Here is a 23,520-nt window from a genome sequence, read left to right on the forward strand (position 1 = left end):
CCAGCACACACCCCAGCGCAATGACCCTGGAGACCAATACAAAATGTTTTTCCCCAGCCGAGCTGTACAATATGATATCCGCCAATTATGTGCCCCCCCCCCCCCCCCTTTCTTTCAAACATCCCTTCACCGTGTGTAAGCAGGGGAGAGTCCGGGGAGCTTCCTCTCAGCAGTGCTGTGGAGAGAAAATGGCGCTGGTGAGTGCTGAGGGAGAAGCCCTGCCCCCTCGGCAGCGGGCTTCTGTCCCGCTCAAACTTATTAAAATATGGCGGGGGCTCTTTTATATACATGTACAGTGCCCACCTGTACATGTACATTGTCTTTTGCCATCTTAGAGGTGTTATATTGCTGCCCAGGGCGCCCGCCCTGCACCCTTACAGTGACCGGAGTATGTGAGGTGTATGGGAGCAATGACGCACAGCTGCGGTGCTGTGCGTTACCTCAGTGAAGCTCTGAAGGCTTCTACCGCCTGAGACGTCTTCTGACTTCGTTCTTCTAGCTCTGTGAGGAGAACGGCGGCGCGGCTCCGGGGGTGGACGCCCAGTAAGAACCTGCGTTCACCCCCTCTGGAGCTAATGGTGTCCAGTAGCCGAGGAAGCAGAGCCTATCTTAGACAAGAAGGTCTGCCCCTCTCTCCTCAGTCCCTCGATGCAGGGAGCCTGTTGCCAGCAGTGCTCCCTGTAAAAAAGTAGAAAAAAATCCAAACAAAAATGCTTTCTAGGCAGAGAACTCAGGGAGCTCCCTGCAGTGCACCCATCTCGCTCTGGGCACAGTGTAAAACTGAGGTCTGGAGGAGGGGCATAGAGGGAGGAGCCAGTGCACACTCAGAATCCAAAGCTTTCTTAGAGTGCCCTATCTCCTGCGGAACCCGTCTATTCCCCATGGTCCTTATGGAGTCCCAGCATCCTCAAGGACGTTAGAGAAAAATAAGTTTCATATACCTGGAACCTCTTAAGTCCATTGCATAAAAATAATACTGACCAGTGCTGGTCCATTAGTATGTAAGACACAGTAAGCCAAACATATAACACCTATTTTCTGTACATTAAAAAATATAAACTCAGTTTATTTCAATGGAATGAGAGCAAACAGGTTTACAGTAAATCAGGGAAAAGTCTAAGAGGTCTATTTATCAATAAATATTTGCCAGATATCCCCCCAAAACAACTATTTTTAGGGGGACCTGCAGCTATTATGTGCGCCCCGAATGTACCTGCAGGGGACCGCGGCATATATTGGAGATATTTGCTGCACTCCCTTTTTTGTTCGCAAAACCAGCCCCCCCCCCATGGTTTTCTATGGAGGCTGGTTTATTTCTGCATTTGCCAAACTGTAGCCTATGGACCACATTCTGCAGGAGTTTTATCGGAGCACCCGTCTCTGCGAGTGTATCTTAACACATTCGGGTATTGCTGTGATAAGAAATTATAATTCTCAGGTCTAAGACCCGATAATAAATAAATATGGCCCTAAAACCTTTAGCATCATGTAAAATAGACAAAGTGCGTGGTAACTTCCATGTCAGCGCGGCAAGTCCGCTCCTGCATGTCCGTCTGTCCAGCAGAATAAACAGATTATTGGGTCTACCCAGGGGTGTCTCTAGAGAGGAGGGGACCCGTGTGCAGACTCCGTGTGTCGGTCCCCTCCTCTCCCGTAGCGGTCACCGCCGCTGCTAGCGCTCCCAACGCTCTACACTCTGGCACAGTGCCAGAGTCTACAGCGCATGCGCAGGACTACGAAAAATGGCAGCCGCACCATTTTTCCGGAGTTCTACTTATGCGCTGTAGACTCTGGCACTGTGCCAGAGTCTCTAGTGGTCAGTGCGCTAGCAGCGGCGGTGACGGCTACGGGAGAGGAGGGGCCCACACACGGTCAGCGATGGACGCCGGAAAGGTAAGTATAGGAGAAATGGGGGCAGTGTGTGCGGTGTGGCCTCCCCCGGGACTCACTGCGCCCATTACAGAAACGCCAATGGGTCTACCTACTAAAACTTGGAGAGAGATAAAGTGGACGGTGATAAAGAACCAACCAATCAGCTCCTGGCTGTCATTTTTCAAACACAGCCTGTAACATGGCAGCTAGAAGCTGATTGGCTGATGCTTTATCTCTGTCTACTTTATCACTCTCTAAAGGGCCCCATACACTAGAACAATAATGATCCAATCTGATGCACGTTCCCGTGAGCATCGGATCGGATCCTCCAGATAGAACATTCAATCATGTCCGACCTCGCAGGCGTGGCTGGGATCGCCCAGGATACATCGTATGCAAAAGGACAGTATCCGATGTATCTTGGGTGATCCTGTTCTCCCGGGAGGCTGCCGGGGTGATCGCCCGCGACATGTCAGACAGACATGTCGCGTTAGTGTATGGGGCTCTTAAGACTTTGGGGGTGTATGGGGCTCTTAAGACTCTCGGCGTCTCTACCCCGGCACAAGTACACAGCGGCGATACTTTTGTACTTGTTGAGTAACTCCCGGCCAGCGCAGCTCCTGCAGCTGACCGGGAGTTGCTCGTCGCTGCCCCTGGTCGCAGCGGCTGCGCGTGATGTCATGCAGCCGCTAAGGCCTGCCCCCCGCATGGTCCGGCCACGCCTGCGTTGGCCGGACCGTGCCCCCAAAATGACAGACAAACGCCGCCGGGCCGCCCCCTCCCGCCCCACGACCAGGCAGGCAGAGGCGATCGCTAGGGATCGACGGCCTTCGGACATGCGGCATGCGCTGGCGCACTACAGCGTCGGCGCATGCGCAGTTCCGACCCGTCATTGCGCTGCGAACAACTGCAGCGAGAGATCAGGTCGGAATTACCCCCTTAGTACAAAGATCCGCTTTATGTTCTATATCTCTGCTGTTCTATTTCTTCTGTACTGGAATACTGCAGGAACACAAAACAATGTGACGGACGTGAGATGACAGTACGCATTGCCGGTATAGGAGGTTTTATTGTGTAAAACGCAGAAAAAGTCTCTTCAGAAGGAAACTGGATTACATTCATTGCGGAATGGAGAAATCCTGAAAAAAAACGAAATGGAGAAAGAATTTCACTGTATGAAACGTTCTGTGATAGCAGCACAGTGCACTTGTATGTTCCCATGTAATACTGGTGAGCCACAGCATGCACTGTCACTTCTGTACACATACATGTTAGGCAATCACAACACGAGGTATAGATAGTACCCAGAGGCCTCTGCTTCCGCCGTGTGCAGGATTGGGTCTGGGCACTGAGCCAGTAGCGGGATTTGTGCTGCAGATACAGAAACCTCACAATCCAGGATGTGATAAGTGCCCCCAATCTGCTGAGCAGGTGCCCCCCGGTACATTACACAGAGCGGCAGCAGGGGCACCTAGTGTCTGCCCGTTCCCTCGTACCCTACACGCAGCAGAGAGGCCTCGGTTCCCAGTGACCCTCTGCAGATACAGGGCAGTGGTTGGGGAAATTGCCACCATCGGATGCAGAGATGGAAATATCAAACGGGAACACAGGCTCGGAAACCGCGCACACGCGGGCCAAACACGTTGCGCTGTGTATGCCTCTACACCCCCAGTATCCTGTATCCGCCTGCTGTATGCATTATAATACCCGTGCACCTGCCCTGCATTAGGGGAAAAAGATCCCCCCCCTTTACCTAAGAGGTGTATACACGCGTGCTGGTCTGCGTGGTCCATATGTGCATGAACACCCCCCTATACTGAACCCTGTCACACGCACCATATCCACAGGGCCTCATTCAAAGGGCAGGAGGGTGGTACAGGGCATAATTACCCAGTACAAATGGGCACAAGGTACAGTGATGGGGTAACATGGCACACGGGGTAATAGCGTAGGCTGGTAGGGGCTCTCCCCACACACGGACTGCAGCTGCTTCTGCTCAGGGATAAGGGAGGAGAGATGGTCCTGGAGGGCGCGTGTGAGGTCACATTGTCCTATGTCTGCGTTACACCCTTCAGCAACAACACATAGAATAATATCACACACCTGATGGCAGAATGATCCATTTACTGTCAGTCTTCAGCTCATCATGGGTCCAGCAGGAAACTGAAGTCCTGGCCGGGAGCGTGTTCAGTCGGGGATTTACCTCTGCACCAGGGGAAAAGGCAGATGTCTGAGTCCTACCACACACATCACTATAACCACAGCAACACAACTAACACACGTATCACTATAACAACAGCAACACAACTAACACACGTATCACTATAACAACAGCAACACAACTAACACACGTATCACTATAACAACAGCAACACAACTAACACACGTATCACTATAACAACAGCAACACAACTAACACACGTATCACTATAACAACAGCAACACAACTAACACACGTATCACTATAACAACAGCAACACAACTAACACACGTATCACTATAACAACAGCAGCACAACTAACACACGTATTACTGTAACAACAGCAACACAACTAACACACGTATCACTATAACTACAGCAACACAACTAACATATGTATCACTATAACAACAGCAACACAACTAACACACGTATCACTAACAACAGCAACACAACTAACACACGTATCACTATAACAACAGCAACACAACTAACACACGTATCACTAACAACAGCAACACAACTAACACACGTATCACTATAACAACAGCAACACAACTAACACGTATCACTATAACAACAGCAACACAACTAACACACGTATCACTATAACAACAGCAACACAACTAACACACGTATCACTATAACTACAGCAACACAACTAACACACGTATCACTATAACAACAGCAACACAACTAACACACGTATCACTATAACAACAGCAACACAACTAACACACGTATCACTATAACAACAGCAACACAACTAACACACGTATCACTATAACAACAGCAACACAACTAACACACGTATCACTATAACAACAGCAGCACAACTAACACACGTATCACTGTAACAACAGCAACACAACTAACACACGTATCACTATAACTACAGCAACACAACTAACACATGTATCACTATAACAACAGCAACACAACTAACACACGTATCACTATAACAACAGCAACACAACTAACACACGTATCACTATAACAGCAACACAACTAACACACATATCACTATAACAACAGCAACACAACTAACACACGTATCACTATAACAACAGCAACACAACTAACACACGTATCACTATAACAACAGCAACACAACTAACACACGTATCACTATAACTACAGCAACACAACTAACACATGTATCACTATAACAACAGCAACACAACTAACACACGTATCACTATAACAACAGCAACACAACTAACACACGTATCACTAACAACAGCAACACAACTAACACACGTATCACTATAACTACAGCAACACAACTAACACACGTATCGCTATAACAACAGCAACACAACTAACACACGTATCACTATAACAACAGCAACACAACTAACACACGTATCACTAACAGCAACACAACTAACACACGTATCACTATAACTACAGCAACACAACTAACACACGTATCACTATAACAACAGCAACACAACTAACACACGTATCACTATAACAACAGCAACACAACTAACACACGTATCACTATAACAGCGACACAACTAACACACGCATCACTATAACAACAGCGACACAACTAACACACGTATCACTATAACAACAGCAACACAACTAACACACGTATCACTATAACAACAGCAACAACTAACACATGTATCACTATAACAACAGCGACACAACTAACACACGTATCACTATAACAACAGCAACACAACTAACACACGTATCACTATAACATCAGCAGCACAACTAAGACACGTATCACTATAACAACAGCAGCACAACTAACACACGTATCACTATAACAACAGCGGCACAGCTAACACACATATCACTATAATAACAGCGACACAGCTAACACACGTATCACTATAACAACAGTGACACAACTAACACGTATCACTATAACAACAGCAGCACAACTAACACACGTATCACTGTAATAACAGCACAACTAACACACGTATCACTAACAACAGCAACACAACTAACACACGTATCACTATAACAACAGCAACAAAACTAACACACGTATCACTATAACAACAGCAACACAACTAACACACGTATCACTATAACAACAGCAACACAACTAACACACGTATCACTATAACAACAGCAACACAACTAACACACGTATCACTATAACTACAGCAACACAACTAACACATGTATCACTATAACAACAGCAACACAACTAACACACGTATCACTATAACAACAGCAACACAACTAACACACGTATCACTAACAACAGCAACACAACTAACACACGTATCACTATAACTACAGAAACACAACTAACACACGTATCACTATAACAACAGCAACACAACTAACACACGTATCACTATAACAACAGCAACACAACTAACACACGTATCACTATAACAACAGCAACACAACTAACACACGTATCACTATAACAGCGACACAACTAACACACGCATCACTATAACAACAGCAACACAACTAACACACGTATCACTATAACTACAGCAACACAACTAACACATGTATCACTATAACAACAGCAACACAACTAACACACGTATCACTAACAACAGCAACACAACTAACACACGTATCACTATAACTACAGCAACACAACTAACACACTTATCACTATAACAACAGCAACACAACTAACACACGTATCACTATAACAACAGCAACACAACTAACACACGTATCACTATAACAACAGCAACAACTAACACATGTATCACTATAACAACAGCGACACAACTAACACACGTATCACTATAACAACAGCAACACAACTAACACATGTATCACTATAACAGCGACACAACTAACACACGTATCACTATATCAACAGTAACAACTAACATGTATCACTATAACAACAGCAACACAACTAACACACGTATCACTATAACAACAGCGACACAACTAACACACGTATCACTATAACATCAGCAGCACAACTAAGACACGTATCACTATAACAACAGCAACACAACTAACACACGTATCACTATAACAACAGCGGCACAGCTAACACACATATCACTATAATAACAGCGACACAGCTAACACACGTATCGCTATAACAACAGTGACACAACTAACACGTATCACTATAACAACAGCAGCACAACTAACACACATATCACTATAACAACAGCAACACAACTAACACACGTATCACTATAACAACAGCGGCACAGCTAACACACATATCACTATAATAACAGCGACACAGCTAACACACGTATCGCTATAACAACAGTGACACAACTAACACGTATCACTATAACAACAGCAGCACAACTAACACACGTATCACTATAACATCAGCAGCACTACTAACACGTATCACTATAACAACAGCAGCACAACTAACACACGTATCACTATAACAACAGCGGCACAGCTAACACACGTATCACTATAATAACAGCGGCACAACTAACACGTATCACTATAACAACAGCAGCACAACTAACACACGTATCACTGTAATAACAGCACAACTAACACACGTATCACTATAACAACAGCAGCACAACTAACACGTATCACTATAATAACAGCAACACAACTAACACACGTATCACTATAACAACAGCGGCACAGCTAACACACGTATCACTATAACAACAGCGACACAACTAACACGTATCACTATAACAACAGCAGCACAACTAACACACGTATCACTATAATAACAGCACAACTAACACACGTATCACTATAACAACAGCAGCACAACTAACACGTATCACTATAATAACAGCGGCACAACTAACACGTATCACTATAACATCAGCAGCACAACTAACACACGTATCACTGTAATAACAGCACAACTAACACACGTATCACTATAACATCAGCAGCACAACTAACACACGTATCACTATAACAACAGCAGCACAACTAACACACGTATCACTATAACAACAGCGGCACAGCTAACACACGTATCACTATAATAACAGCGGCACAGCTAACACACGTATCACTATAACAACAGCGACACAACTAACACGTATCACTATAACAACAGCAGCACAACTAACACACATATCACTATAACAACAGCTGCACAGCTAACACACATATCACTATAATAACAGCAGCACAACTAACACACATATCACTATAACAACAGCAACACAACTAACACACGTATCACTATAACAACAGCGGCACAGCTAACACACATATCACTATAATAACAGCGACACAGCTAACACACGTATCGCTATAACAACAGTGACACAACTAACACGTATCACTATAACAACAGCAGCACAACTAACACACGTATCACTATAACATCAGCAGCACTACTAACACGTATCACTATAACAACAGCAGCACAACTAACACACGTATCACTATAACAACAGCGGCACAGCTAACACACGTATCACTATAATAACAGCGGCACAACTAACACGTATCACTATAACAACAGCAGCACAACTAACACACGTATCACTGTAATAACAGCACAACTAACACACGTATCACTATAACAACAGCAGCACAACTAACACGTATCACTATAATAACAGCAACACAACTAACACACGTATCACTATAACAACAGCGGCACAACTAACACACGTATCACTATAACAACAGCAACACAACTAACACACGTATCACTATAACAGCAGCACAACTAACAAACGTATCACTATAACAACAGCGACACAACTAACACACGTATCACTATAACATCAGCAGCACAACTAACACACGTATCACTGTAATAACAGCACAACTAACACACGTATCACTATAACATCAGCAGCACAACTAACACACGTATCACTATAACAACAGCAGCACAACTAACACACGTATCACTATAACAACAGAGGCACAGCTAACACACGTATCACTATAACAACAGCGGCACAGCTAACACACGTATCACTATAACAACAGCGGCACAGCTAACACACGTATCACTATAACAACAGCGACACAACTAACACACGTATCACTATAACAACAGCAACAACTAACACACGTATCACTATAACAACAGAGGCACAGCTAACACACGTATCACTATAACAACAGTGACACAACTAACACACGTATCACTATAACAACAGCGACACAACTAACACACGTATCACTATAACAACAGCGACACAACTAACACGTATCACTATAACAACAGCAGCACAACTAACAAACGTATCACTGTAATAACAGCACAACTAACACACGTATCACTATAACAACAGCAGCACAACTAACACACGTATCACTATAATAACAGCGGCACAACTAACACACGTATCACTATAACAACAGCAACACAACTAACACACGTATCACTATAACAACAGCGGCACAGCTAACACACATATCACTATAATAACAGCGGCACAACTAACACACGTATCACTATAACAACAGCAACACAACTAACACACGTATCACTATAACACCAGCGACACAACTAACACACGTATCACTATAACAACAGCGACACAACTAACACGTATCACTATAACAGCAGCACAACTAACACACGTATCACTGCAATAACAGCACAACTAACACACGTATCACTATAACAACAGCAGCACAACTAACACACGTATCACTATAATAACAGCGGCACAGCTAACACACGTATCACTATAACAACAGTGACACAACTAACACGTAAAACTATAACAACAGCGGCACAACTAACACACATATCACTATAATAACAGCGGCACAGCTAACACACGTATCACTATAACAACAGCCACCCAACTAACACACGTATCACTATAACAACAGCAACACAACTAACACACGTATCACTATAACAACAGCGACACAACTAACACGTATCACTATAACAACAGCGACACAACTAATACACGCATCACTATAACAACAGCGACACAACTAACACACGTATCACTATAACAACAGCCACCCAACTAACACGCGTATCACTATAACAACAGCGACACAACTAAAACACGCATCACTATAACAACAGCGACACAACTAACACACGTATCACTATAACAACAGTGGCACAGCTAACACACGTATCACTATAACAACAGCGACACAACTAACACACGTATCACTATAACAACAGCGACACAACACACGTATCACTATAACAACAGCGGCACAACTAACACACATATCACTATAACAACAGCCACCCAACTAACACACGTATCACTATAACAACAGCGACACAACTAACACGTATCACTATAACAACAGCGACACAACTAATACATGCATCACTATAACAACAGTGACACAACTAACACACGCATCACTATAACAACAGAGGCACAGCTAACACACGTATCACTATAACAACAGCAACACAACTAACACACGTATCAGTATAACAACAGCGGCACAACTAATACACATATCACTATAACAACAGCGACACAACTAACACACGTATCACTATAACAACAGCGACATAACTAACACACATATCACTATGGGTTCACTACGATATGCCGGCGGTCGGGCTCGCGGCGACCAGCATACCGGCGCCGGGAGCCCGACCGCCGGCTTACCGACAGTGTGGCGAGCGCAAATGAGCCCCTTGCGGGCTCGTTGCGCTCGCCACGCTACGGGCACGGTGGCGCTTTTATTCTCCCTCCAGGGGGGTCGTGGACCCCCACGAGGGAGAATAAGTGTCGGTATGCCGGCTGTCGGGATCCCGGCGCCAGGATACTGTGCGCCGGGATCCCGTCAGCCGGCATACTGAAGACCACTCATCACTATAACAACAGCCACACAACTAACACACGTATCACTATAACAACAGTGGCACAACTAACACACGTATCACTATAACAACAGTGGCACAACTAACACACGTATCACTATAACAACAGCGACACAACTAACACACGTATCACTATAACAACAGTGGCACAACTAACACACGTATCACTATAACAACAGCGACACAACTAACACACGTATCACTATAACAACAGTGGCACAACTAACACACGTATCACTATAACAACATCGGCACAGCTAACACACGTATCACTATAACAACAGCGGCACAGCTAACACACGTATCACTATAACAACAGCGGCACAACTAACACACATATCACTATAACAACAGCGACACAACTAACACACGTATCACTATAACAACAGCGACACAACTAACACGTATCACTATAACAACAGCCACACAACTAACACACGTATCACTATAACAACAGTGGCACAACTAACACACGTATCACTATAACAACAGCGACACAACTAACACGTATCACTATAACAACAGCCACACAACTAACACACGTATCACTATAACAACAGTGGCACAACTAACACACGTATCACTATAACAAGAGCGACACAACTAACACGTATCACTATAACAACAGCAGCACAACTAACACACGTATCACTATAACAACAGCGACACAACTAACACGTATCACTATAACAACAGCAGCACAACTAACACACGTATCACTGTAATAACAGCGACACAACTAACACACGCATCACTATAACAACAGCAGCACAACTAACACACGTATCACTATAACAACAGCAGCACAACTAACACACGTATCACTATAACAACAGCAGCACAACTAACACACGTATCACTGTAATAACAGCACAACTAACACACGTATCACTATAATAACAGCGGCACAACTAACACACGTATCACTATAATAACAGCGGCACAACTAACACACATATCACTATAATAACAGCGGCACAACTAACACACGTATCACTATAACAACAGCGACACAACTAACACACGTATCACTATAACAACAGCGACACAACTAACACACGTATCACTATAACAACAGCGACACAACTAACACGTATCACTATAACAACAGCAGCACAACTAACACACGTATCACTGTAATAACAGCACAACTAACACACGTATCACTATAACAACAGCGGCACAACTAACACACATATCACTATAATAACAGCGGCACAACTAACACACGTATCACTATAACAACAGTGGCATGATTACTGCACACACATCACTATTATAACAGCGGCAGGATCATGGAGACCGGTGTCTGAGCTATAGAAAGGCCGCGGTCAGCAATGTCCGGCCGCTGTATCGGAGGCTCCCAGTGTTTCCTGTAGAGTAAAGCAGGAATGGAGCCGCCAGAATGAGACAGGTTTCTGTGCCGACACTGCGCTGTCCTATCCCAATGCCCCGGACCGGTTTCTGTGCCGACACTGCGCTGTCCTATCCCAATGCCCCGGACCGGTTTCTGTGCCGACACTACACTGTCCTATCCCAATGCCCCGGACCGGTTTCTGTGCCGACACTGCGCTGTCCTATCCCAATGCCCCGGACCGGTTTCTGTGCCGACACTACGCTGTCCTATCCCAATGCCCCGGACTGGTTTCTGTGCCGACATTACGCTGTCCTATCCCAATGGCCCGGACCGGTTTCTGTGCCGACACTACACTGTCCTACCCCAATGCCCCGGACCGGTTTCTGTGCCGACACTACGCTGTCCTATCCCAATGGCCCGGACCGGTTTCTGTGCCGACACTACGCTGTCCTATCCCATTGCCCCGGACCGGTTTCTGTGCCGACACTACGCTGTCCTATCCCAATGGCCCGGACCGGTTTCTGTGCCGACACTACGCTGCCCTACCCCAATGCCTCGGACTGGTTTCTGTGCCGACCCTACGCTGTCCTATCCCAATGGCCCGGACCGGTTTCTGTGCCGACACTACGCTGTCCTATCCCATTGCCCCGGACCGGTTTCTGTGCCGACACTACGCTGTCCTATCCCAATGGCCCGGACCGGTTTCTGTGCCGACACTACGCTGTCCTATCCCAATGGCCCGGATCGGTTTCTGTGCTGACACTACGCTGTCCTTTCCCAATGCCCCGGACCGGTTTCTGTGCCGACACTACGCTGTGCTATCCCAATGCCCCGGACCAGTTTCTAGGTCATTCTCGCTTTACATGCAGCAGTGTGTGATTTATATTTACCACTGTGTAGTTAGCGCCAGGCTACCTGAGGTTTATTCCACACTACACGGTTCTAAGCACATTCCGGATCAGAGATCCAACACCTTTACTATGACATATATATATATATATATATATATATATATATATATATATATGATCTCTGGTACACTGACCAAGCAGTGATATACGTGTCAGGATTGGGGCGCTGAACCACCAAGTAATTCCACCTTCCTATCACCTAGTGCTATAATACATTATGGGGGTAATTCCAAGTTGATCGCAGCAGGAATTTTGTTAGCAATTGGGCAAAACCATGGCCCTCATTCCGAGTTGTTCGCTCGCAAGCTGCTTTTAGCAGAATTGCACACGCTAAGCCGCCGCCCTCTGGGAGTGTATCTTAGCTTAGCAGAATTGCGAACGAAAGATTCTCAAAATTGCGAATAGAAATTTCTTTGCAGTTTCTGAGTAGCTCGAGACTTACTCTGCTACTGCGATCAGCTCAGTCAGTTTCGTTCCTGGTTTGACGTCACAAACACACCCAGCGTTCGCCCAGACACTCCCCCGTTTCTCCAGACACTCCCGCGTTTTTCACAGAAACGGTAGCGTATTTTCACACACTCCCATAAAACGGCCAGTTTCCGCCCAGAAACACCCACTTCCTGTCAATCACATTACGATCACCAGAACGAAGATAAAACCTCGTAATGCCGTGAGTAAAATACCAAACTTCTTAGCAAATTTACTTGGCGCAGTCGCAGTGCGACATTGCGCAATTAGCGGAAAATCGCTGCGATGCAAAGAAAATTACCGAGCTAACAACTCGGAATGAGGGCACATGTGCACTGCAGGTGGGGCAGATGTAACATGTGCAGAGAGAGTTAGATTTGGGTGTGGTGAGTTCAATCTGCAATCTAAATTGCAGTGTAAAAATAAAGCAGCCAGTATTTACCCTGCACAGAAAGAAAATAACCCACCCAAATCTAACTCTCTCTGCACATGTTATATCTGCCCCCCCCCCCTGCAGTGCACATGGTTTTGCCCAACTGCTAAAAAAAAATTCCTGCTGCGATCAACTTGGAATTACCCCCTATGAACGTTTAATAGAGGGAACATCTCTTCCACTCACACATGGTATATGAGTTGTATACGCCTGTATATATTTCCAGTACATTAAATATATCTTGATACTAATTGTGATCGCTCTGTATTTAGCTTAATACTGTCATCCTGCTGAGTCAGTATTTACTGATCATCAGATATAGGGATTCTATTTATAGAATTTAGATTTTGGTCTATATAAATCATTAATCTCGCTACTGATTTTTCTATGTTTTTTATTTGTGCGTTAATGTATTTACCTCCTGGCTGTGTAACGTTGTCGACTCCATTACTCCAGCACCCGACAGTGATACACTTAAGAGAGCTGAGGATGTGACATCATTTGGAATAATATAAATACCTTGTAAACAGACGGGCGTTAGTTATGCCCAGAAGTGTCGCCCTATTTCCTTCCACTAGCAGCATGCATCCCTCACGCAGACCCTGCAGGTGTAAAGCTGTAGGTTAGTAACCAGACAGAACGATACCCTGCATCTGCCGTAACCCAGCGGTAAATGCAAAGGTGGAAACAATAGTAAGAGGCCGCTAGTAATCTGCCACGAATCCCGGAGGAAACGGCAGCTGCAGCCAAGAGATGCCGCTGGGAGCCAACAGATATAGGGGGTCATTCCGAGTTGATCGCTCGCTGACGATTTTTGCAGCGCAGCGATCAGGTGAAAAAACAGCAAAACTGCGCATGCCTATGCGCCGCAATGCGCACGCGCATCGTACAGGTACAAAGAGCATCGTTGCTGTGCAATGGTGCTAGCGAAGAATCCATTCGCACAGGCCATCGCAAGGAGATTGACAGGAAGAGGGCGTTTATGGGTGTCAACTGACCGTTTTCTGGGAGTGTTTGGAAAAACGCAGGTGTGACCAGGCGTTTGCAGGGCGGGTGTCTGACGTTATTTCCAGGACCTCCGTCGCTGGAATCATCGCACAGGATAAGTAACTACAAGGCTGGTCTTGTTTTACACAAAATGTTTTTGTACCGCTCGGCTGCACAGGCGATCGCACTCTTGCAAAGCGAAAATACACTCCCCCGTGGGCGGCGGCCTAGCGTTTGCAGGGCTGCTAAAAGTAGCTAGCGAGCGATCAACTCGGAATGAGGACCTTATAGCGGGATGTTCTCAGGTTAGTGAGGTTCTAGAACTGTGCGGGAGATTCAGATCATGGCGTATGGGCAATAGAGACACCCTGGGGTCAGTGGGCACGGGTATACCCCTATGGTTAGTGATAAATCCTGATGCCCGTCACATTCACATCCATGAGTCGGAAAATGTACATTCGGGACAGTTATTTCCTGCTTGGGTAAACACGTGTGTAATATAAAAGACACACAACACGTGATATCTGCATACCCCCGAATCTGCCCCTACTAGGGGAGCATACCAGACTGTGGCGGTCACCATGGATGAACGGCACCTGGTCTGGGCAGATCATGGACATGCATGTTGGGAGACTCCGACCACGGGCATCTGTATGACCGTTACGGCAGTGTACCGCCATGCTATATGTAACCGGTGTAGGAGAGCCAGCCCCTGTAATGTGCAGTGTAGGTGCGCAATGGAGGTCAGGAGGCCAGAACTATAGGGGGTAATTCAGACCTGATCGCTAGGCTGCGTTTTTTCACAGCCTGCGATCAGGTCTAAACTGCGTATGCACCGCAATGCGCAGGCGCGTCGCACGAGTACAAAGCGGATCGCCGCTCAGCGATGGGTTTGTGAGAAGAATCCATTCACACGGGCGATCGCATCGAGATTGACAGGAAGAAGGCGTTTGTGGGTGTCAACTGACCGTTTTCAGGGAGTGGTTGGAAAAACGCAGGCGTGTCCATGCGTTTACAGGCCGGGTGTCTGACGTCAATTCCAGTCCCGGACAGGCTGATGTGATCGCAGCGGCTGAGTAAGTCCTGGGCTGCGCAGAGACTGCACATGCGATCACACACTTGCACAGCTAAAATACATTCCCCTATGGTTGGCGACTATCTGATCGCAGCGCTGCAAAAATCGCCTGCTAGCGATCAGGTCTGAATTACCCCCTGTGTAACATGGGGCAGTACGAATGGTGTAGTGGTTAGCATTACTGCCTCACAGCACTGAGGTCATGGGTTCAATTCCCACCATGGCCCTAACTGTGTGGAGTTTGTATATTCTCCCTGTATTTGCGTGGGTTTCCTCTCACAATCCAAAAATATTCTGGTAGGTCAATTGGATCCCAACACAAATTAACCCTAGTGTGAATGTGTGTGCGTGTACATGTGGTAGGGAATACTGGGGCAGATGTATTAACCTGGAGAAGGCATAAGGAAGTGATAAACCAGTGATATGTGCAAGGTGATAAAGGCAGCAGCCAATCAGCTCCAATATGTAAATTAACAGTTAGGATCTTTCTTATGCCTTCTCCATAGATTGTAAGCTCCACTGGGGCAGGGAACAATGGCCCTCATTCCGAGTTGTTCGCTCGCAAGCTGCTTTTAGCAGCTTTACACACGCTAAGCCGCCGCCTACTGGGAGTGAATCTTAGCATAGTAAAATTGCGAACGAAAGATTCTCAAAATTGCGATTACACACCTCTTAGCAGTTTCTGAGTAACTTCAACCTTACTCGGCATCTGTGATCAGTTCAGTGCTTGTCGTTCCTGGTTTGACGTCACAAACACACCCAGCGTTCGCCCAGACACTCCTCCGTTTCTCCAGCCACTCCCGCGTTTTTCCCAGAAACGGTAGCGTTTTTTCCCGCACGCCCATAAAACGGCCTGTTTCCGCCCAGAAACACCCACTTCCTGTCAATCACACTCCGATCGCCTGAACGAAGAAAAAGCCGTGAGTAAAATACCTAACTGTATAGCAAATTTACTTGGCGCAGTGCGAACATTGCGCATGCGCACTAAGCGGAAAATCGCTGCGATGCGAAAAAAATTACCGAGCGAACAACTCGGAATGACCCCCAATGTGGATGGCTAAATATTCTCTGTACAGCACTGCGGAATATGTGTGCGCTATATAAATAACTGGTAATAAATAAATAATAAATAAAATGTAACATACATTGTATAGAGCTCCGGCAGCCATAACGCTGCACAGAGGGAACCTGAGAAGTCCTATCAGTGGTTACACACATTACGATAGGACCCGCTGAACGCCCTGGAAACGCCAGCATGACCTTACGTACCAGGACAGGAGGAGTCTGGGGTTCTAGGTGGTACTGGCATATCCGCTGTTCCCGGGTCTCCTGAAGAAACAAAATAAGGAGATTACAAAATATATTGTGGAGAAAACAGAATATACTGTCATCGGCAACCCTCCAGCTCGGAGCCTATTTACTAATACCTGGCAGAGGCGAGGGCAGGTCTGGAATTAGCAGATGTGTCGTTATTGGCGTTTCCACACACTCCGCCTCGCTCGCACCTAACCGAACCCACCCCTACTTGTCCTAGGAAAAGCCCCGTATCTACAGTACGCTGATCACTGGCTGGGACACGGCCCACACGTAACTCCCATGGGACACTGCTAATGACTGGGACGTGCTCTCCTAGCTGAGCGGGTTCTACAGCTGGAGATTAGGAAATATTTCTACATAAACCCTATGAACGCTTACCCCCATGTGTCTGCTGCTGGGCTCCGGGTCCAAGAAGTGAGGGTTTATGTTGAAAGGCACCAGCCCAAGCGCTTGCAGAGAGGGTGGGTACACGATTGGCATGTCATTGGTGGTGTTGATGCTAACCGTAGCCACATTGGTACCTGCACTGGAGCCAATGTAAGGGATCCCATCCTGAAAGCACAAACAGGGATCCATGGGGATCACTGACCGATCTATAGCCGGGCAGAGAGAGGCTTCCTGACATCGGGCAAGTAAGGAGTATACGCAGTACCGGAACGCACATTACCTCAATCACTCTTTTCCTAATGACCGAAACCAAACCATGATCGTACAAATCCTTTAAGAGCCGGAACGTGTTACCGCCGCCTGTAATTAGGGCACAGAAGACTGGTTAGTACTTAGAGACCTAGTAACAAGCACAGAGTATTTCAGATCTGCCTGTTCTCAAGTGGCCTACTGGTGGGGGCAAACGTGCCAACGGGCTGGGCCGTCTTCTGACACCTCCACCGGGGCTTCTAGCCTTGTCCATCAATGTATGTAATAACAGGTAGAACACTTGTGGCTTTCTACAGCGCTCTCATACGGAGTTCCGTCCCTCTCTCGTCTACTCTCATCCAATCTTTAGGGTCACTGTCACTCCGCTCTCTGTAAGTTCCTTGGTATGGGGAGTTTGTTAGGCAATTCTTTTTTCAAGCCTGGGATATATAGTTATACATATTACATATACATATTATATTATATGCTTATACTCAGGTGCCCCCTGAGGCGTCTCTCATAATAATATAGGGGCAAATTCAGTATGAATCACAAGTAGCAATTCATAAGTAATTTTTGCTTTGGGGCCGCAGGCGCATGTGCAGCAGGCCCTACTGCGCACGCAATTTCTGTGGGGAAGACGCAGAAATTACGATCGCCTCTGCCTGTTAATCAGGCAGAGGCGGTCGCGGGGCGGGAGGGGGGGCGGCAACGCTCCGTTTTCTGGGTGGAAAAGGAGCGTTGCGGGGGCGTGCCTGCCCAAACGGTGGGCTGGTACGCGCGAACGGGGGCATGTTGGGGGTGCGGCCGCAGCGGCTGCGTGACGTCACACACAGCCACTGCGACAGCAAAAATGGCACCAGGACTCCAGCGGCCGCAGCTAAGCTGCACCGGCAGGAGTCATCCTTAATTTCTGCTAACAAGCAGAAATTGCGTGCTGTTCGCAACTTCTGTTTGAAGCAGGGGTGGAGGCGCCGGTCAGTATGCGGGGTGGCCTTGCACAGCGCTGGACGGCCCCCAGCACGCGTGCTAATGGTTAGCAAATTCTGCTGATTGGCAGCTTCCGCTATCCTTACTGAATTGGCCCCATAATTCCTTTATTAATGCGTCCTCCACGTCCTTGTTACAGTGGGGTGAGCAGCACTCGTGTTCAGGATGGGGTGTGACCAGTGACGTACATGGTGGTAATGCTATATGCCCATCACTGGGCGGCTCCCAGTAATCCCCCGGGCTCTCTGTATCCCCGGCTACCAGTAATCCGCCGGGCTCTCTGTATTCCCCGGCTCCCAGCAATCCCCCGGGCTCTCTGTATCCCCCGGCTCCCAGTAATCCCCCAGGCTCTCTGTATCCCCCGGCTCCCAGTAATCCCCCGGGCTCTCTGTATCCCCCGGCTCCCAGTAATCCGCCGGGTTCTCAGTAACCCCGGCTCCCAGTATTCCCCTGGGCTCTGTATCCCCCGGCTCCCAGTAATCCCCCGGGCTCTCTGTATCCCCTGGCTCCCAGTAATCCCCCGGGCTCTCTGTATCCCCCGGCTCCCAGTAATCCCCCGGGCTCTCTGTATCCCCCGGGCTCCCAGTAATCCCCCGGGCTCTCTGTATCCCCCGGGCTCCCAGTAATCCCCCGGGCTCTCTGTATCCCTCGGCTCTCAGTAACCCCCGCTCCCAGTAATCCCCCGGGCTCTCTGTATCCCCCGGCTCCCAGTAATCCCCCGGGCTCTCTGTATCCCCGGCTCCCAGTAATCCCCCGGGCTCTCTGTATCCCCCGGGCTCCCAGTAATCCCCCGGGCTCTCTGTATCCCCCGGGCTCCCAGTAATCCCCCGGGCTCCCTGTATCCCCCGGCTCCCAGTAACCCCCGGGCTCCCAGTAATCCCCTGGGCTCTCTGTAACCCCGGCTCCCAGTAATCCCCCGGGCTCTCTGTATCCCCCGGGCTCCCAGTAATCCCCCGGGCTCTCTGTATCCCCGGCTCCCAGTAATCCCCCGGGCTCTCTGTATCCCCCGGGCTCCCAGTAATCCCCCGGGCTCCCAGTAATCCCCCGGGCTCCCAGTAATCCCCCGGGCTCTCTGTATCCCCTGGCTCTCAGTAATCCCCCGGGCTCTCAGTAAACCCCCGGGCTCCCAGTGATCCTCCGGGCTCTCTGTATCCCCCGGGCTCCCAGTAATCCCCCGGGCTCTCTGTATCCCCGGCTCCCAGTAATCCCCCGGGCTCCCAGTAATCCTCCGGGCTCTCTGTATCCCCCGGGCTCTCTGTATCCCCCGGCTCCCAGTAATCCCCCGGGCTCTCTGTATCCCCGGCTCCCAGAAATCCGCCGGGCTCTCTGTATCCCCCGGCTCCCAGCAATCGCCCGGGCTCTCTGTATCCCCCGGCTCCCAGTAATCCCCCGGGGTCTCTGTATCCCCGGCTCTCAGTAATCCCCCGGGCTCTCTGTATCCCCCGGCTCCCAGTAATCCCCCGGGCTCTCTGTATCCCCGGCTCCCAGTAATCCCCCGGGCTCTCCGTATCCCCCGGGCTCCCAGTAATCCCCCGGGCTCTCTGTATCCCCCGGGCTCCCAGTGATCCCCCGGGCTCTCTGTATCCCCCGGCTCCCAGTAATCCCCCGGCTCCCAGTAATCCCCCGGGCTCTCTGTATCCCCCGGGCTCCCAGTAATCCCCCGGGCTCCCAGTAATCCCCCGGGCTCTCTGTATCCCCTGGCTCTCAGTAATCCCCCGGGCTCTCAGTAAACCCCCGGGCTCCCAGTAATCCTCCAGGCTCTCTGTATCCCACGGGCTCCCAGTAATCCCCCGGGCTCTCTGTATCCCCGGCTCCCAGTAATCCCCCGGGCTCCCAGTAATCCTCCGGGCTCTCTGTATCCCCCGGGCTCCCAGTAATCCCCCGGGCTCTCTGTATCCCCGGCTACCAGTAATCCGCCGGGCTCTCTGTATCCCCCGGCTCCCAGCAATCCCCCGGGCTCTCTGTATCCCCCGGCTCCCAGTAATCCCCCGGGCTCTCTGTATCCCCGGCTCTCAGTAATCCCCCGGGCTCTCTGTATCCCCCGGCTCCCAGTAATCCCCCGGGCTCTCTGTATCCCCCGGCTCCCAGTAATCCGCCGGGTTCTCAGTAACCCCGGCTCCCAGTAATCCCCTGGGCTCTGTATCCCCCGGCTCCCAGTAATCCCCCGGGCTCTCTGTATCCCCTGGCTCCCAGTAATCCCCCGTGCTCTCTGTATCCCCCGGCTCCCAGTAATCCCCCGGGCTCTCTGTATCCCCCGGGCTCCCAGTAATCCCCCAGGCTCTCTGTATCCCCCGGGCTCCCAGTAATCCCCCGGGCTCCCAGTAATCCCCCGGGCTCCCAGTAATACCCCGGGCTCCCAGTAATACCCCGGGCTCCCAGTAATACCCCGGACTCTCTGTATCCCCGGCTCCCAGTAATCCCCCGGGCTCTCTGTATCCCCCGGGCTCCCAGTAATCCCCCGGGCTCTCTGTATCCCCCTGGCTCCCAGTAATCCCCCGGGCTCTCTGTATCCCCCGGGCTCCCAGTAATCCCCCGGGCTCTCTGTATCCCCGGCTCCCAGTAATCCCCCGGGCTCCCAGTAATCCCCCGAGCTCTCTGTATCCTCCAGGCTCCCAGTAATCCCCCGGGCTCTCTGTATCCCCCGGGCTCCCAGTAATCCCCCGGGCTCTCTGTATCCCCGGCTCCCAGTAATCCCCCGGGCTCCCAGTAATCCCCCGGGCTCTCTGTATCCCCTGGCTCTCAGTAATCCCCCGGGCTCTCTGTATCCCCGGCTCCCAGTAATCCCCCGGGCTCCCAGTAATCCCCCGGGCTCCCAGTAATCCCCCGGGCTCTCTGTATCCCCTGGCTCTCAGTAATCCCCCGGGCTCTCTGTATCCCCCGGCTCCCAGTAATCCCCCGGGCTCTCTGTATCCCCCGGGCTCCCAGTAATCCCCCGGGCTCCCAGTAATCCCCCGGGCTCTCTGTATCCCCTGGCTCTCAGTATCCCCCGGGCTCTCAGTAAACCCCCGGGCTCCCAGTAATCCTCCGGGCTCTCTGTATCCCCCGGGCTCCCAGTAATCCCCCGGGCTCTCTGTATCCCCGGCTCCCAGTAATCCCCCGGGCTCCCAGTAATCCTCCGGGCTCACTGTATCCCCCGGCTCCCAGTAATCCCCCGGGCTCTCTGTATCCCCGGCTACCAGTAATCCGCCGGGCTCTCTGTATCCCCCGGCTCCCAGCAATCCCCCGGGCTCTCTGTATCCCCGGCTACCAGTAATCCGCCGGGCTCTCTGTATCCCCCGGCTCCCAGCAATCCCCCGGGCTCTCTGTATCCCCCGGCTCCCAGTAATCCCCCGGGCTCTCTGTATCCCCGGCTCTCAGTAATCCCCCGGGCTCTCTGTATCCCCCGGCTCCCAGTAATCCCCCGGGCTCTCTGTATCCCCCGGCTCCCAGTAATCCGCCGGGTTCTCAGTAACCCCGGCTCCCAGTAATCCCCTGGGCTCTCTGTATCCCCGGCTCTCAGTAATCCCCCGGGCTCTCTGTATCCCCCGGCTCCCAGTAATCCCCCGGGCTCTCTGTATCCCCCGGCTCCCAGTAATCCGCCGGGTTCTCAGTAACCCCGGCTCCCAGTAATCCCCTGGGCTCTGTATCCCCCGGCTCCCAGTAATCCCCCGGGCTCTCTGTATCCCCTGGCTCCCAGTAATCCCCCGGGCTCTCTGTATCCCCCGGCTCCCAGTAATCCCCCGGGCTCTCTGTATCCCCCGGGCTCCCAGTAATCCCCCGGGCTCTCTGTATCCCCCGGGCTCCCAGTAATCCCCCAGGCTCTCTGTATCCCCCGGGCTCCCAGTAATCCCCCGGGCTCCCAGTAATACCCCGGGCTCCCAGTAATCCCCCGGGCTCCCAGTAATCCCCCGGACTCTCTGTATCCCCGGCTCCCAGTAATCCCCCGGGCTCTCTGTATCCCCCAGGCTCCCAGTAATCCCCCGGGCTCTCTGTTTCTTCCTGGCTCCCAGTAATCCCCCGGGCTCTCTGTATCCCCCGGGCTCCCAGTAATCCCCCGGGCTCTCTGTATCCCCGGCTCCCAGTAATCCCCCGGGCTCCAAGTAATCCCCCGGGCTCTCTGTATCCTCCAGGCTCCCAGTAATCCCCCGGGCTCTCTGTATCCCCCGGGCTCTCTGTATCCCCGGCTCCCAGTAATCCCCCAAGCTCCCAGTAATCCCCCGGGCTCCCAGTAATCCCCCGGGCTCTCTGTATCCCCTGGCTCTCAGTAATTCCCCGGGCTCTCTGTATCCCCGGCTCCCAGTAATCCCCCGGGCTCCCAGTAATCCCCCAGGCTCCCAGTAATCCCCCGGGCTCCCAGTAATCCCCCGGGCTCTCTGTATCCCCTGGCTCTCAGTAATCCCCCGGGCTCTCTGTATCCCCTGGCTCCCAGTAATCCCCCGGGCTCTCTGTATCCCCCGGGCTCCCAGTAATCCCCCGGGCTCTCTGTATCCCCGGCTCCCAGTAATCCCCCGGCTCCCAGTAATCCTCCGAGCTCCCAGTAATCCCCCGGG

General features: G+C 50.0%; 1 protein-coding gene across 4 annotated transcripts in view; it reads right to left on the minus strand.

The window, feature by feature from the left end:
* Window positions 1-2,921: 2,921 nt before the first annotated feature.
* The window catches only part of LOC134944205 (alpha-aspartyl dipeptidase-like), a 51,505-nt gene continuing 30,906 nt past the window's right edge, over window positions 2,922-23,520 (minus strand). For all 4 annotated transcript variants that reach the window (XM_063932787.1, XM_063932788.1, XM_063932786.1 and 1 more), the window contains exons 5-10: window positions 18,033-18,112; window positions 17,744-17,917; window positions 17,318-17,377; window positions 14,506-14,588; window positions 3,976-4,077; window positions 2,922-3,011 (exon numbers count right to left, since the gene is read on the minus strand). In XM_063932787.1, the coding sequence (XP_063788857.1) occupies window positions 4,017-4,077; window positions 14,506-14,588; window positions 17,318-17,377; window positions 17,744-17,917; window positions 18,033-18,112 (458 nt within the window). In that variant the 3' untranslated portion in view covers window positions 2,922-3,011; window positions 3,976-4,016. The remainder of the gene's footprint in view (window positions 3,012-3,975; window positions 4,078-14,505; window positions 14,589-17,317; window positions 17,378-17,743; window positions 17,918-18,032; window positions 18,113-23,520) is intronic.

The sequence above is a fragment of the Pseudophryne corroboree genome, chromosome 7 (assembly GCF_028390025.1).
Source record: "Pseudophryne corroboree isolate aPseCor3 chromosome 7, aPseCor3.hap2, whole genome shotgun sequence".
In the NCBI taxonomy this organism is placed as follows: Eukaryota; Metazoa; Chordata; class Amphibia; order Anura; family Myobatrachidae; genus Pseudophryne; species Pseudophryne corroboree.